This window comes from Cetorhinus maximus, chromosome 11 (assembly GCF_964194155.1).
Source record: "Cetorhinus maximus chromosome 11, sCetMax3.hap1.1, whole genome shotgun sequence".
In the NCBI taxonomy this organism is placed as follows: domain Eukaryota; kingdom Metazoa; phylum Chordata; class Chondrichthyes; order Lamniformes; family Cetorhinidae; genus Cetorhinus; species Cetorhinus maximus.
The window spans coordinates 91660892-91675564 of record NC_135889.1 but is presented as its reverse complement, the minus strand read 5'-3'; the positions used below and the strand labels follow the sequence as shown (position 1 = coordinate 91675564).

The following is a 14673-nucleotide window of genomic DNA, read 5'->3' as shown; positions in this document are numbered from 1 at the left end:
TGGATAAACAATTTTGGTATAGTTTACAGATTACAAATATACATATTTATGTAAAGATAGTACTGTCCATAAAAAATATTTCCATAGTGAGTAATCTCAATTTGTTTTGTTTGTATCTTGCAGGAGAATTCCAACCAGCAAAGTTACTATCGTGGGTTATGGCCTTTTAACAACTGATGCACAGACTTTAGTAGATGCTCTTTACGATCAAAATTTCCAAGTTGTTATAGTTGATGAATCCCACTACATAAAATCACGTAATGCAGCACGAAGCACAATTTTGGTGCCTATTGTACAGAAAGCTGCTAGGGCAATTCTGTTGACTGGAACTCCGGCACTTAGTCGCCCTGAAGAGGTGAGCCTGTTAACATTTTTTTATATAACCTTTGTAGGAGTACATCAATCAACTGAATATTTCCAGCATTGTCTGTTTTTATTTCAACTAATTGATCAAGGCCTATCGAAAACATACTTTTTCTGTGTAATTCAAGACTAAAGTTGAAAATAGTTGGTGCATTGTATTTGCAGTTTCTTATTACTGATAAATCTCCGTCTAATCACTAGGCAACTATATCTATACAAATACCAGCACTTTGGGGACTCTGTATTTATATTTAAGCCCAATGATGACAATATTAGTTAAATGTAATGGTTATTGTGATTTTAGCGATGTTTTTAGGATCTTATTTGGATTCCCTCCATTATCTGTGAAAACTGCAATCAGTGGTACTCATCATGAGCCTCCAGTTTTGTTGTAGGAGTACATATTCTCTCTCTCTTTCTTTTTTCAGGTACCATGCCATAAGGATCTCTAAATTGACATTAGCAGCTCAGAACAATTTTTCCTTGCAGCTAGCAAGGCCAAATTCCTTCATAGAGCATATCCTTAAAGTGGTTTGGTCTTAGTGTCAGCACTCTAGGACAAACCATTTCTCTCTTGTACACTGTATTCTTTAACAGGTACAATATTATGACAGTAAGGGATTTTCTACACAAGAAGTTTGGTATTGGCCTGGCATGCTTCAATAATGAGCAGTTGTAGCTACTGGAATATCAATTAATTTGGTAAGTTGGCAAATTGAGGAAGGCCCTCAATGGCACACATGTCAATCTTAAAACCTATTTAACACTCCAAGGGGCATTAATTGGCTAGAAGCAGGATGTATGCCCCTCCATACAGGTGGAAGTTCTGCTTCAGAGATCTGCTGGCTAATCTGATTGGATGGCAGCTCTGTAGCTCCAGCAGTGCCAGTGGTAGCAATGGCCAGGACTAGGACTGTGCAGGACCAGCTAAGTGTGGAGGAGAGGTCTCAAGGTAGGGAGCAGAGGTGAGACCTGGGAGGAGTGGGAAGACGGGGTTGGGGATCTGGATGGATAGGCACCCTTGGGAGTGGAAAGGGGTTCTTGAGGGTTGTGCCACCCCCGCCTCCCCCCATCCAACTTCCCACCCAAGGCCAGGGCAGGGTGACCTGCTGGCTTCCCTCCTGCCCCTGAATTTCTCCCACAAGCCTGAAAATGGATGTAGCCCTTGAGTGGTCAATGTTTGGCCACTTGAGGGCCTCCTTTGGGGCAAGGACAGGCGGGCAGCCCTCAGGCAGCCAGTTCCCGCCTCGTGTAAAATTACACACAGGTCGGAGGGGGGGATGGGAGGGCAGCAGGAAGGCTGACTGGGAAATTTTGCAGCCCTCCCCACCCAACCTACAAATCAGCTAGAGGGAGAACAGAAAATTCTGCTCAGAGTTAATGTTTCTGGTTGATGAGCTTTTATCAGAACTTTGAAAATTTGGAGATTTATAGGTTTAAAGCAAGTACAAAGGCAGAGAAAGGGTGGGAGGGGAAACAAAGAACTTCTATACTTCTATCCTATTGCAGACCTTGCTGTTATTCCACCCCCATCCCCCCCCCCCCCTTCCAATTTGGGAGAAAATAAACCTGGGAATTCCCTGTCCGACCCATCTAGGTGATTGAAATTAGTCCTCGAGATCAGTCTGCTCTGAATTCCCTGAAGTACCTACTTTTTTATAAGAGGTGGTGCTGCCCAATTACATGCAGGTTCGGCTCTCGCTTGAAGGGATTCAACATTCAGCATATGAGTTGGCAGCCTGTACCAGAGGTTCACTGTTCTGTGGAAGAAGAATCTCCTCCTGATAACTAAACTACATTTGGCATTATACAACTTGAAATTATGACCCCTGATCCCCCCTAACCTATTTAATTGGAACAAACTGTCACTTGTAACCCAATATACTGCCTTCATTTTCTTATAGATCTCAATCATATCATCACTAAGCCTTCTCTAAAATGCAGAATCCCAACTCTTTTAGACCACCATGATAACTAAGATGGTTTATACCGAAATTTAGCCTAGTGGCCCTTCTCTGCACCCTTTCCATAGCCTCAATGTCACCCATCCTGTGAGAAGCCCAAAACTGGACACGGTATTGGAAGTCAGGCCGAATCAAGGTCTTGTACAAGGACAAAATAGTATGTCTTGTCTGTACTCAGGTTGTCCTGTGAGTGCACCCCAACACACTATTTTCTCAAACTATCAGTTCAAGGCATTGCTCATGCACCTTGCTATGATCCGGTTAGGGATCAGTAACTTTTTGTTTAAAGAAGACAAATTTTGCAATCCCGGTTACCCACTAGGAGAATAAAGCCACAATATTCCATGGTTTTAAGCGAACAAAATAAACTTTGCTATACAAAGTCAATAAAGTAAAACAATCTACAATACCTATCTTATACTCTAACATTCAGAATTAACATGAGGTAAATATGATTTAACAGGCAAACTGTGGTTGTAAACACTACTCTGCACATTAAAGGGCGGATGCAGCCAAGCAAGATTCCACCAATTTCTCAGCAACCCACCCAGACACCAGTGATCACTGAGCCTCTCAATCTCCTTCAAACTCTGTTTCTCTCACAAGGGATTTCAGCTCTTCACTTTCAAAAATCTAGCTTCTGAATTCCCTCAAAAGCGCTCTGGCTTGGACTGCCTCAATAACTCCATGAGCTTCAAACCTCATGAGGTCCCAACTGCAATTAACCCCTTCTTCATTACAGAGCCTCTTCCCCTGCTGCAGAACCCTCAGATCTATTGAAACCAGAGCACCTTAAGTTTCGCCTGTCACCATGACAAAACAGCCTTTCAAGGTTCACTGAATGCTTTTAAAATAATTTAGCTTTAACCCCCAGGACAAAACATCTTTCCTGACTCCAGATCATGTCTGCAGTTCTCCAGCCAAGTAAGCCCACCTGATGTTTTATGGCTCCATCTCTTTTTCCCCGACTCTATTAAACAAACATGGGCTACCTATGAACTTCCATTTTCTTTTAGGTGTTCTGGAAATCTTTACAACTCAGCATTTTAGTTATCTTCACAACAATCTTCCCGGAACTAAGCATTACCTCTAAAATATTAGCATGAACCGTGAGCTAGATATTCGTCACAACCTTGAGAGATGTACTGTACACTAAAATGCCCAAATCCACCCCCCCCCCCCCCCACCCCCAACCGCCTTCCAGTCATGGGCCCTATCTCTCAACATATTAACAATCCATCTGAAGCAGACAAGCATCATCTACAGCCCAAACACTCACCTAGATTTTAGACCATGCCCCCAACACCTACATCCAGAAAGAAGAATATTCCTACTACTGATCTGGTCTCTCAACAGTTTGCCTACATCCTGCCAGCCAGCTCTCAATCCAGCTCAGTACATGACCACTAATACCAGAGGCTTCAATTTTATGGTGAAGCTTCTCGTGTGGTGCCTTATCAAAAGCTTTTTTTAAGTCTCAGCGTCTACTGAGCTTCTCTTGTCTGCCGCTTAGTCAGTCCTTCAAAAGCACCATTAGATTTGTAAGACATAATCTTTTTATGAAGCCATATGGGTGTCCCTAATATATACCTGTCTATGCAAGCACTCATATATTACATTTCTAATGATCCCTTGAACATCTTACTCATGTCAAAATCCAGTTACCTGGTCTTGACTTGCCACCATTTCTAAAGATGGGAAGTTACATTACACTTTTTCCAACCTACAGGGAGCATCCCAGAGTCCAGTGAGCTATTAAAAATGAGTTAGAGGCTCCACAATACATCTTCCATCTCCATGAAGACCCTCTGCTGGATATCATCTGCCCCAGCTGCTCTATCAAGTTTCAAGCTCTTAACTCTTTCTAAAATAATATGTTCATCTAATTTAATACTAGTCTATTGTTAAAACCATTCAATTCTAATCATCAAACATGATCTTCAAGAGTGAAGACCAGTGCAAAGTATTTAATGTTTCTGCCTTTGCAACCTGTTTTTAAATATCCTTCAATGGCCCAATAGAGTCTTTGACAGTTTGCTGACTCTTCACAAAACTGGAAACTTTTCCCATTGCTTCTACAAATGTTCATGACCATTAGTTTTTTAGCTGATCAAATAGCAGACCAATTTTCTTCAGTTGTTTCTTGTACTCTCTTAGTTCCTTCACTGTCACTGGATCAAAATCCTGGCATTCCCTACCTAGCAACACTGTGTGTGTGCACTGACACCACATGAACTGCAGCGGTTCAAGAAGTTGGCTCACCACCACCTTCTCAAGGACAATTAGGGATGGGCAATAAATGCTGGTCTAGCCAGCGATGCCCATGCCCTGTAAATGAATTAAAAAAAGTTGTGTTAGGTGCTTTTAATCTATCATAGAATCGTATAGCATAGAATAAGGCCAAGATAACTTGGAAGCTCTTAAATGCAGAGGCTTATATTCATTTCATTTCCATTGATTTTGTTTCCACATTTGCACAGCTTTTCATGCAGATTAATGCATTGTTTCCAAGAAAATTTGGAACATGGACTGACTACGCCAAGAAGTATTGCAATGCTCATCTTAGGTAAGATAAATAATTGGGAATATTTAGCAGCATATTTTTCTTTAAAGCCCTGTGCCTTTGTATGGAATGTGATCCTCTAATACTGTTATACGCTGAAATAACAAAATTGTACTTCATGGCAAGCACTGTTCAACTGCTGTTTTTTCCTGTTTGCTTTTTGAATAATCTGGCCAATTGGTTTTGCTCTTTATTGTCCAGATGACATTTTATTTATTGGCAGTTTGGGCTACTGAAAAATCAGTCCATCTTTATTTGTATCTTATGCCAATACTCTATTTTCATTTCTGATTATTGACAACAGAGATAAAAACAGAAAATGCTGGAAATACTCAGCAGATCAAAAAGCATCATTGGAGAGAGAAACAGATTAGGTTGATGATCTTGTGTCAGGATGAATTGAGACTTTACTTCTATGATAAAGTAGATAATTAACTTGTTAGTAAATGGATTAGTATGCTGATGCAATACTGTAGACACATACAGTATATTGTTATAATGCAAATCCCACTATGAAGAAAATTGCCCTTGTTATTAGATTGTTTAATGTATTGCTGTTTCTAATTAGCTGAATCAGCTGCATGATCTTTGATATCTGTCATCTAAAGTGAACTTGGGCGAATATGTTTGAAAAAAATAACTTTATTTTAATTTTTCAGTAATCAGTTGTTTGTTAGGTTCCAAAGCTTGGTTGGTTGCAATTAAATCCAAGTGCCTTTTTCCTAAAAATGTGTCTGCAACATAATGATCTTCGCAGTGACTGTTCAAGTAAAGTTTTGGTCGCTAAACTCTCAAACAAACTGGAGGAAGGATATAATACGGTCAAATTGAATTTATGTATCAACCAACTTTCCTTTATATTTATATTCATATTTATTTTATGTTTTTATTTTAAATGAAATGTCTCAGTTTGCATTGTAAAAATGAGAAAATGTTTCTAGTGTTTCAATTGCCATACAATAACAGGTATTTTGGCAAAAGAGCTCAGTGGGATTGCAAAGGAGCCTCCAATTTAGATGAGCTTCACCAATATTTGAGTAAAATAATGATCCGACGAATGAAGGATGAAGTTTTGACCCAGCTGCCTCCTAAAATTCGACAGCAAATTCCATTTGATTTGTCAAAGGAAGCTACTAAGGTGAGGGTTTATATAATGCCGTTCTTGTATGAATTTCTGGTTTGAGGATAAGTTGTTAACTTTTCTAGCTAACATTTAGAAAGTCCAAGGGTGGAATTTTACAGCCCTGTCACAGCGGCGAGCCGTCTGTTGACTTTGGCGGGGCTGTAAAATTCTGCCCCAACATTTCTTTTGCTCTGATTCCAAGCATCTAATACTGCCAGTATGCCAGGTCTCTTGCGACTGATGCTGTGCTTGGTTGCTAAGTAACCTCATGTATTTTCTGAAATCATGGATTTGTAGGTGCTCAATTAAAGAGAAATTTTAAAATTGAAGACATTGAATGAAAATATGACTTTTTATATTTGTTTCACTTTTCAATGCTTTAAGAATGAATTTTTTAATGTCAAAAACATTTTAAAATATTCATATACTTTTAGATCTTTGTATACATTTGGCTTTCTCTGTTAAACTTGAGAAAGAACATCTTGCTGTGTGCTTGTACCAGCTTTACCTCTATCCTCGCCCCACTTCATTCTCAAATCCCAACTCCTCCCTAATTATGTTTTGTGTTAAAACTTTCTCCGTGCTTTTGCCTACAGGTCCTAGATGACAATTCTAGGTCAGGGAAAAAAAGAAATGGTGCATTCAACATACAGCGTCACTCTGCAGCTTACACTCTATGCTGCAGCAGATCAATTTGTGTATCGTGATTATGATTCAACATTTTTATGGGTAGAATAGATTTTGCATTTTCTGAAGTTAGAGACAGCAAACTTGATTGTTGCTGATAAAAGAGACGTGTCTAAGCTTTTTGTCTTGCACTCATCAGGACACTCGGAAGAATACCAATATAAGGGGGAAATCAACAATTTATACTGTATGTGAAGAGAGTGCTGACTGGTTGGCAAGTGGCGTTGCCATGGAGAATGCACCACTGATGGTGACTGACAGTTAACCACCAAACATTGTTTGAAATTTAAACCAGACAGCTTGACCCTGATTGGTCAAGGCACTGCCCTGAGGAATGAGTCAGAAAAAGACTCTCACTTGTTTTGCTGAAACAGGCGCAATGTATGTACATGTTCTTTCTGTCTGCAAAGGACTTGATGCTGTGTATTAATATATGTAGTTTCCAGTACACGCAAATGTGCCACACTGTGAGCCTGACTGACGATCTTAAATTGGTTGTCAGCGTAATTCTTAGCACATTGTGGATGATTTAGCAAATGTTGTTCAACCACGGAATGCATCTAATTTTGGACACTGTGTTTTGAGTATTGCAAGCACGCACTGGTTGGGTAAGTTCTTTACTCTGCCTGTTGCGAACAATGGCAGGGGCATGCTGTTTGATACAATTTTCAGGTCTTTGGGACATACAGCCTACATGTCTGGCATCACTGGCATTGAAATTCATATACCACATTACTCATTTGAGTGATAGGCAGAACGTCTTTTTAGCTTGACAACAGCATCCTGTTAGTGGCGAATACCGCTCATGCTGCTACTGCATAGTAGCAGCGTGAAACAGCTAACTTCACCTGTTGCTCAAATTTTTGAGATACCTTGCCCTTCCTGAGTAATCTGAGGTAGACTGGGCACTTTTCAGGGCCAAAAGTGATGGCCTTGGGTATGTTCTTGAGATTGCGTGATATACAGTGTGGAATGCTCTGATCAGGGTAGCCATTATCCTGCAGGATGCCTTTGATACGCCCTATTTCAGCATCAAGTTTGCATTGTGAGCAAATGCTCAGGCCCTATTTACAAAGTTGCTGACAAGACCAACCTTATAGTGTGTAAAGCTGTAAGAATTCCAATGTGTATATTGACCAGTGAAGGTAGGCTTGTGATAGACCATGGTAGAGAATCCCCTGGCAGATTTCTCAACTAGTACGTCAAGGAAGGGGAGTTCATTTGACTGCTCCATTTCATAGGTGAATTTGAGCGCAGGATGGAGTCCATTAAGACATGTAAGGACATTGTTACATGCAGTTGTGGATTTAAATGTAGCAAACTTATCATTCACATATTGGAAATATGCAAGAGTTAGGAAATTTGATTGTGTTTTACAAATGCATTAAGTCACACAATCTCTACAACTTTGCAGTATGTCAAGACTTTAAGTCTGTGAAAAGCATGCGTCTCTTCTCATTTTAATGTAGGCTGCCTTTATTTCTTCTAATATGCAGACCCAAAAGAGATTTCACATTACTACTTCTCTGACTTATCAACATTACGATAAAATAATTAATTTTGTAACCTATATAAAATAATGCACACTGGCATTGAAACTTGCCTATCTTGTAACGTTCAATTGTTACGTGTAGAATATTTGATTTATTTGTCTAGTAGGGAAGACGGAAAACATAATGTTAATGTAGACAAGAATTGTAGCAGCAAATGACTCGTTTAAATAGCTCTTCTCCAAAATATCTTCCACTGTTATTACGAGTACACACAGACCTGTTCATTTACTTTTATCAGGCAAAGACTGTCCTAAATTCATATCTGTGACACAAATGTATTTAGTACTTTATGATTCCTGGCATTCTGACTTTCTAAATATTTAATAATTTCCCCTTGAAACATTCTTGGTCCTTGATTTATAGCACCGGAGTAAAGAATTTCCATCTTCACCCCCAGCTTGTCACAAGCTTCTATAATTGAACAGAACATGTGACTGACCTATCCAGCATTGACGTTTTTGCAGGAACAATCTTGTATCTTTGGGAATTTTCCTGCTCTTGTTCCTCTACTGCTGTACAGGATGAAACTGGGGCATGCATCACAGATCCATTAATTGCTCTGCCCTTTTTTGTTCAAAACATTTATCTTTCTGCCCACGTAGGAAATGAATGGCAGCATTGAGGAGTGGGAGAAATTAATGAGAGAGCTGCATTTGAGTTCTGCGGAGACAGATAACCCCTTTGTACAAGTCATGGGTCTCATCACTCGCATGTACAAACAAACAGCTATTGCAAAGGTAGATGCACTATCGGTTAATTTTTCTATAACAGTTTGTCAATTTCAATATAAATTAAATATAAATTTAAGCTATGTTAAGTATCAATCTAGTGCTAGATTTGTAGTCTCAATTTCCAAAAAAAATCTGAATACTTGAGCCTTTTTTTCCATTTGAGCTTGTTTACAACATGGTCTTTTAGTCCATTGTGCTATGTTCACAAATTACTCAACTATCCAATAAGTGATTTTTTTTTATTGTCCTAATGTATTGTTGCACTGTTTTTAAAAATATTCATGGCCCATTTCCTACATAAGCTCTTCTATCAGGAGGGCAAGACAGTTCATTCAAATTAATTGCCATGGATACTGTTAGTGCCACTTGTCACTATGCTAGAATGTGTAATTTTGCAGTGCAGAAAAAAAGCCTCGACCAATTTTATTTTCTATTTCAATCAGCTAAACCTGCCAGATCTCCCTCTAGGGGAAACATGATTGTGAAAGGCAGTATAGACTGAGATTTAAACTCTTACCACTTAGTTGAAAAAGAACTCTCATTTCTATACCACCTTTCACATTCTCAGTATGTCCTAAAGCAAATGTAGGCAAATTAAATTTTGAAGTCATTTTTTTGTAACCAACGTTGTCAACTTGCACATGGCAAGCTCCCACAAACAGCAGTGAGATAAATGAGCACATAATCTGTTTTGGTGGTGCTAGTTGTGGATAACTAGCAGGATGCTTCAAATAGTGCCTTGGGATCCTTTACGTCCATCTGAACAGGCAGGTGGGGGCACAAATTAATGTAACCTAAAAAAAAGTCCCTCGCAACCTAGCACTTCCTTAGTGTCAGCCTAGATTATATGCTCAAGTCCTAGAGTGAGACCTCATAGAATCGCACAACTCAGTAGAGGAACATTTGGCCCATTGTGCCTGTGCCGACTCTTTTAAAGACTTATCCAATTCCTTCCACTCGCCTGCTCTTTCCCCATAGCAATGTAAATTTTTCTTTTTCAAGTATTTATCCAATTCCTTTTTGAACATTACTATCAAATCTACAATTAAATGCTATCTATCATCCTTTCAAACGGTGAATTCCAGACCTTAACAACTTGCTATATAAAAAAAAAAGAAATTCTCCCAACCACCCCTATTGATTTCGCAAAATCATTTTGGGAGAAATGCAAAATGTTTAGTTCTTTATCACAAACTAGTATTGCCAATTTAAAAATGGAGTACTTTTAAAATTGTTGCAATTTCAGAAGCATTTCAATTAAGATTCTAAACTTCGTAATTAGTACATTCATTATTGAATAAATGTCCAGATGTATTATTCTTTGTTTATTGCTTTTAATGTTTAATGCATACTTTAAGCATTTCAAAATGGATCTTTTATTGTGCTGATTTTTGTGATATGAGTTAAGTTCTACTTTGTGATATGTAAGCTTTTATAGTTGTATGAAAATGGTACTTGCATCTGTGTCATAGGCATTTATTTAGGGATTACCATAAATATTTGGAACATTATCTTGAATGAAATCAGAAGGGATTCAAACCAAATATTTGGTTCACACATGCAGCACCATTGAGCTTCTTCTTTATTTATGCTGTGGAATATTAAATATAATTCATCTCCACCCAATTCTGAGTGTGAATCAGCTATTTGTGTGTGAAACTTTGATCTAAATGGTTTGTTTCATTAACTGACTTCAAATTGTGTGAACAGTTGCCAGCCCTAATATAGATCCAGCAAAGATTTATGTATGGTTAGTATGTCCTAGTACTAAACACTTAATTATTCATGTATCAGTCTATATGACACAATTGAGCAGCAAGCTTACATAGTTGATTTTGTTTTAGGCAGGAGCAGTAAAGGACTACCTGAAAATGATGCTACGTGATGCAAAAGTGAAGTTCTTGGTTTTTGCTCATCATTTAACCATGTTGCAAGCTTGCACAGAGGCTGCGTTAGAAAGTAAGGTAATGTACATTTTGAACCATTGTCACCTTTTTACCAAAGTTACATTCACTGTTGAAGCAGTTACTAATCAAAACGATGTCATTTTACTCCATGATCCAGTTTAATAACCTTTTATGGTGAAATGAATGAAAGAACTTGAAATGTATATAGTATTTTTCATAACCTTGGAATGTCCCAAAGTGCTTAATTACCTACAAATCTCACACATTGTTGTTCATGAATAGTCTAGGGTGCAGTTCAAATTTGGAGTGGGAGCAGGAATAGGCCATTTAGCCCTTTGAGCCTGCTCTGCTAAGATCATGGCTGATCTTCTACCTCATCTCCACCTTCCTGGACTCTTCCCATATCCCTTAATTCCCTTAGTACCTAAAAATCTGTTGACCTCTGTCAACAACAACTGAGCATCCACAGCTCTTTGGGGTAGAGAATTCCAAAGATTCACAGCACTTTGAGTGCAGAAATTTCTCTTCATCTCAGTCCTAAATATCTGGCCCTTTATACTGATACTGTTCTAGATTCCCTAGCCAAGGGAAATGTTGTCTCAGCATCCATCCTGTCAAACCTCTTAGTTTTATGTTTCAATTAGATCACCTTATTCTTCTAAACTCCAGGAAGTTTATAGGCCTAGTCTACTCAATTTCTTCCCTCATCCCAAAAACTAGCTTAGTAAACCATTGTTCTCCCTCTAGAGTAAGTATATCCTTCCTCGTGTGAGGAGACCAAATTTGACATAGTACTTGAGATGTGGCCTCACCAATATCTGTATAATTGTAGTAAGACTTAACCTTTATTGCAAAGGGGTTGGAGTTTAACATACCATTTGCCTTCCTAATTCCTTGCTGCCTCTGCATGTTAACTTTGTGATTTGTGTGCATGGATATCCAGGTCGTTTGCATGCAAACATTTCCCAGTCTCTCACCATTCAAAAAATATTCTGCGGTTCTATTTTTCATATCAAAGTGGCTAACTTCACACTTCATCAAATTGTATTCCATCTGCCATCTAGTAACACTTCATTGCTAACTTGACTTGCCCCTGTGAAAATCCAGGCAGTTATACAAAAGCAAAATACTGCAGATGTTGGAAATCTGAGATAAAAACAGAGAATGCTGGAAATACTCAGCAGGTCAGGCAGCACCTGTGGAGAGACACAGAGTTAACGTTTCAGGTCGATGACCTTTCATCAGAATTACATCTGGTTATAAACTGCTGAGGTATCAGAGGGCAGTTGTAAATGCTCCTACACCTCAGGCACCCAATCAGTCGCCAGCTTTCTTTCTAAATTCAGTCAACACGTAAAGCATCATCCTTGTTACATGTGCTATCCATCAGAGTGAAGAATTTACCTCTGCTTCATGAAAGACAATGAATGAGATTAGTTACAATAGCTATTTGTAGGGTTACATAAGAGAGCTGGGTTTACTTGGTGGTTTTCCTGGAGTGACACCAACTTACATGAGCTGAAGTATTTTGTCTTATCTGCATAAAATTCAGTGCCCTGTGTATTTATCATTCATTTTACAAGTGGACTTATGGCTGCATGATTTTCTGAGACAAGGAACACCAGAAACATTCTGAGGAAGGAACAATGATATCCCAAATGTATAACAAACAAGAGCTATGGTGAGCCATATTCTGCTTGCATGAACACTGAATATAAAAGCATAAGAAATAGGAGCAGGAGTAGGCCATTTGGCCCCTCGAGCCTGCTCTGCCATTCAGTAAGATCATGGCTGATTTGATTGTGGCCTTGACTCCACTTTACTGTCTGCCCCCCATAACCCCTGACTCCCTTGTCAATCAAAAATCTGTCTAACTCAACCTTGAATATATTCAATTACCCAGCTTCTTGCCATCTGGTGTAGAGTTCCAACGGTTAACAACCCTTTGAAGGAAAAAATTCCTCCTCATCTACATCTTAAAAGGTAGATTCCTTATTCTGAAAATGTGTCCCCTAGTTCCAGATTCCCTAACAAGGGGAAACATTCTCTTAACATCTACTCTGTCAAGCTTTCACAGAATCTTATATGTTTCAATAAGATCATCTCTCATTTTTCTAAACTCCCTGCGCTAGCAGGGCAATCTATTTACAGAATCTATTTTTAGAATTAAGTGTTCAAACTTGAGGTTGAGAATTGTTTAGATCCTTCTCTAGTTTCTCTCTCCTCATTCATATCCACGCCCAATTTTTCCTACTTGCCTGATGATCCCGCTTGTGCGCCAGCAGCCAAGAAATCTACAGCTTGTTCATCATTGGTATGTTCTAAGACTCAGTGGAATTTTTAAAGTTGAGAGAACTTCCCTCTTTCATGTCTCTTCCATCAACGTTTCTGAAGAGCTCTAGAACAGTTGAATCTGCGACTCATTCAGCTCATCGGAGATTCTTCCTGCAGTGGATTGGGAAATGTGTTGCAGAGTGACTGAAAGTGAGACAGGAGAAATGAAAATTTAATAATTTAAGTGTTTTGAGAAAATTATGCTTTTGAAAATTCATTTTTTGACAATTTGATGTGCTCAATGATGTTTGAGATGCACTTTGAGGTGCCCACAATGACTGATCGTTGAAATTGTAATGACTGCATTTGTCTCAATCCACATTTCCAATCAATTGCTTGTTTTGAGTTTAGTCTGTTATAATCACTTTCTATATTTAATCCTGTTTTTATTAGCAATTTGTTGCAATAAGTTGTGTGGTGATCAATACGAGGAATTTATTGATTTGAATGGACTTTATCTGTAGGATAGTTGAATGAGAAGTTTTGGCCATTGCAGAGGTGTCTGCTTTAATTCTATCTTTCCAATATCTTATATCAAACCTTCTAATAGGATTTTTGCCAGAAGTACAAGCAGCTCAGTAATATTAGTGTAAATAATCAGCCAAAAGCTGGCACAAGGAGCACTAAGAACAAAGAATGTGGTTCTATAATTTCTGGTGCCCTGTGTGGAAAATGAGAGTCGCTAGTCTTAAAATTGCTTGCAGAGCAGCCAAAAGGACCTGGCTGAAAGAAAAGGCACAGGCAGCAGAAGATGCAGGCCGTAGAGGGCAGCCCAAAAAGTATATAAGGTTGTCACAGCTCTGCCAAAGAAATGAAATGTAGTAGCTGGCATTGGTGTTGAAGGGGCAGATGGGAATATGATCAATGAGGTTGAGCACTTAAAGGAAAGATGGCAGAAATATTCACCCAGCTCTATGAACCAGATCCAAATGCAACAAATAGACAGCCTGTACCTTGGCAAAAGATGGAACCAGAATTGCTGATTAGTGAAGTTGAACATGTAATTAAGAAGCTGGAGAACAGCAAAGCAACAGGCCTAGATGTCGTACTTGCTGACTTTATGAAGGCTGGAGGAGCAACGGCATTCAAAGTCATGAAAGAAATCATTGACTGGCTGTGGAGAAGTGTAAATTGGCCAAAGGATTGGCTGGTGATGTTGCCAAAAATTCATGATGCCCAAGAGACAGCTCGTTCAGGCACATAACGATTAGCCTGATAAGCCATAGCTCAAAAATGCTCCTTGAAATTATCAAAGGCTCTCATACTTCATACCAGAAATAGGTGAGGAACAGTTCAGTTACACGACAGGCAAAGGGACTTCAGATTCTAGTGTTGTGCAACATAATTGTAAAGTATGTTATAAAGCAAAATGACAAGGAATTGTGGTTACTCTTTGCAGACTGCATCCAACATCGGCCTGCACTTGGAAAAGCAACTTGCAAAATTCC

General features: G+C 38.9%; 1 protein-coding gene across 2 annotated transcripts in view; it reads left to right on the top strand.

Moving 5' to 3' along the window:
• The window catches only part of zranb3 (zinc finger, RAN-binding domain containing 3), a 118942-nt gene that overhangs the window by 54343 nt on the left and 49926 nt on the right, over window positions 1–14673 (top strand). For both annotated transcript variants that reach the window (XM_078552430.1, XM_078552431.1), the window contains 5 exons: window positions 124–355; window positions 4808–4893; window positions 5857–6028; window positions 8856–8990; window positions 10829–10948. In XM_078552430.1, the coding sequence (XP_078408556.1) occupies window positions 124–355; window positions 4808–4893; window positions 5857–6028; window positions 8856–8990; window positions 10829–10948 (745 nt within the window). The remainder of the gene's footprint in view (window positions 1–123; window positions 356–4807; window positions 4894–5856; window positions 6029–8855; window positions 8991–10828; window positions 10949–14673) is intronic.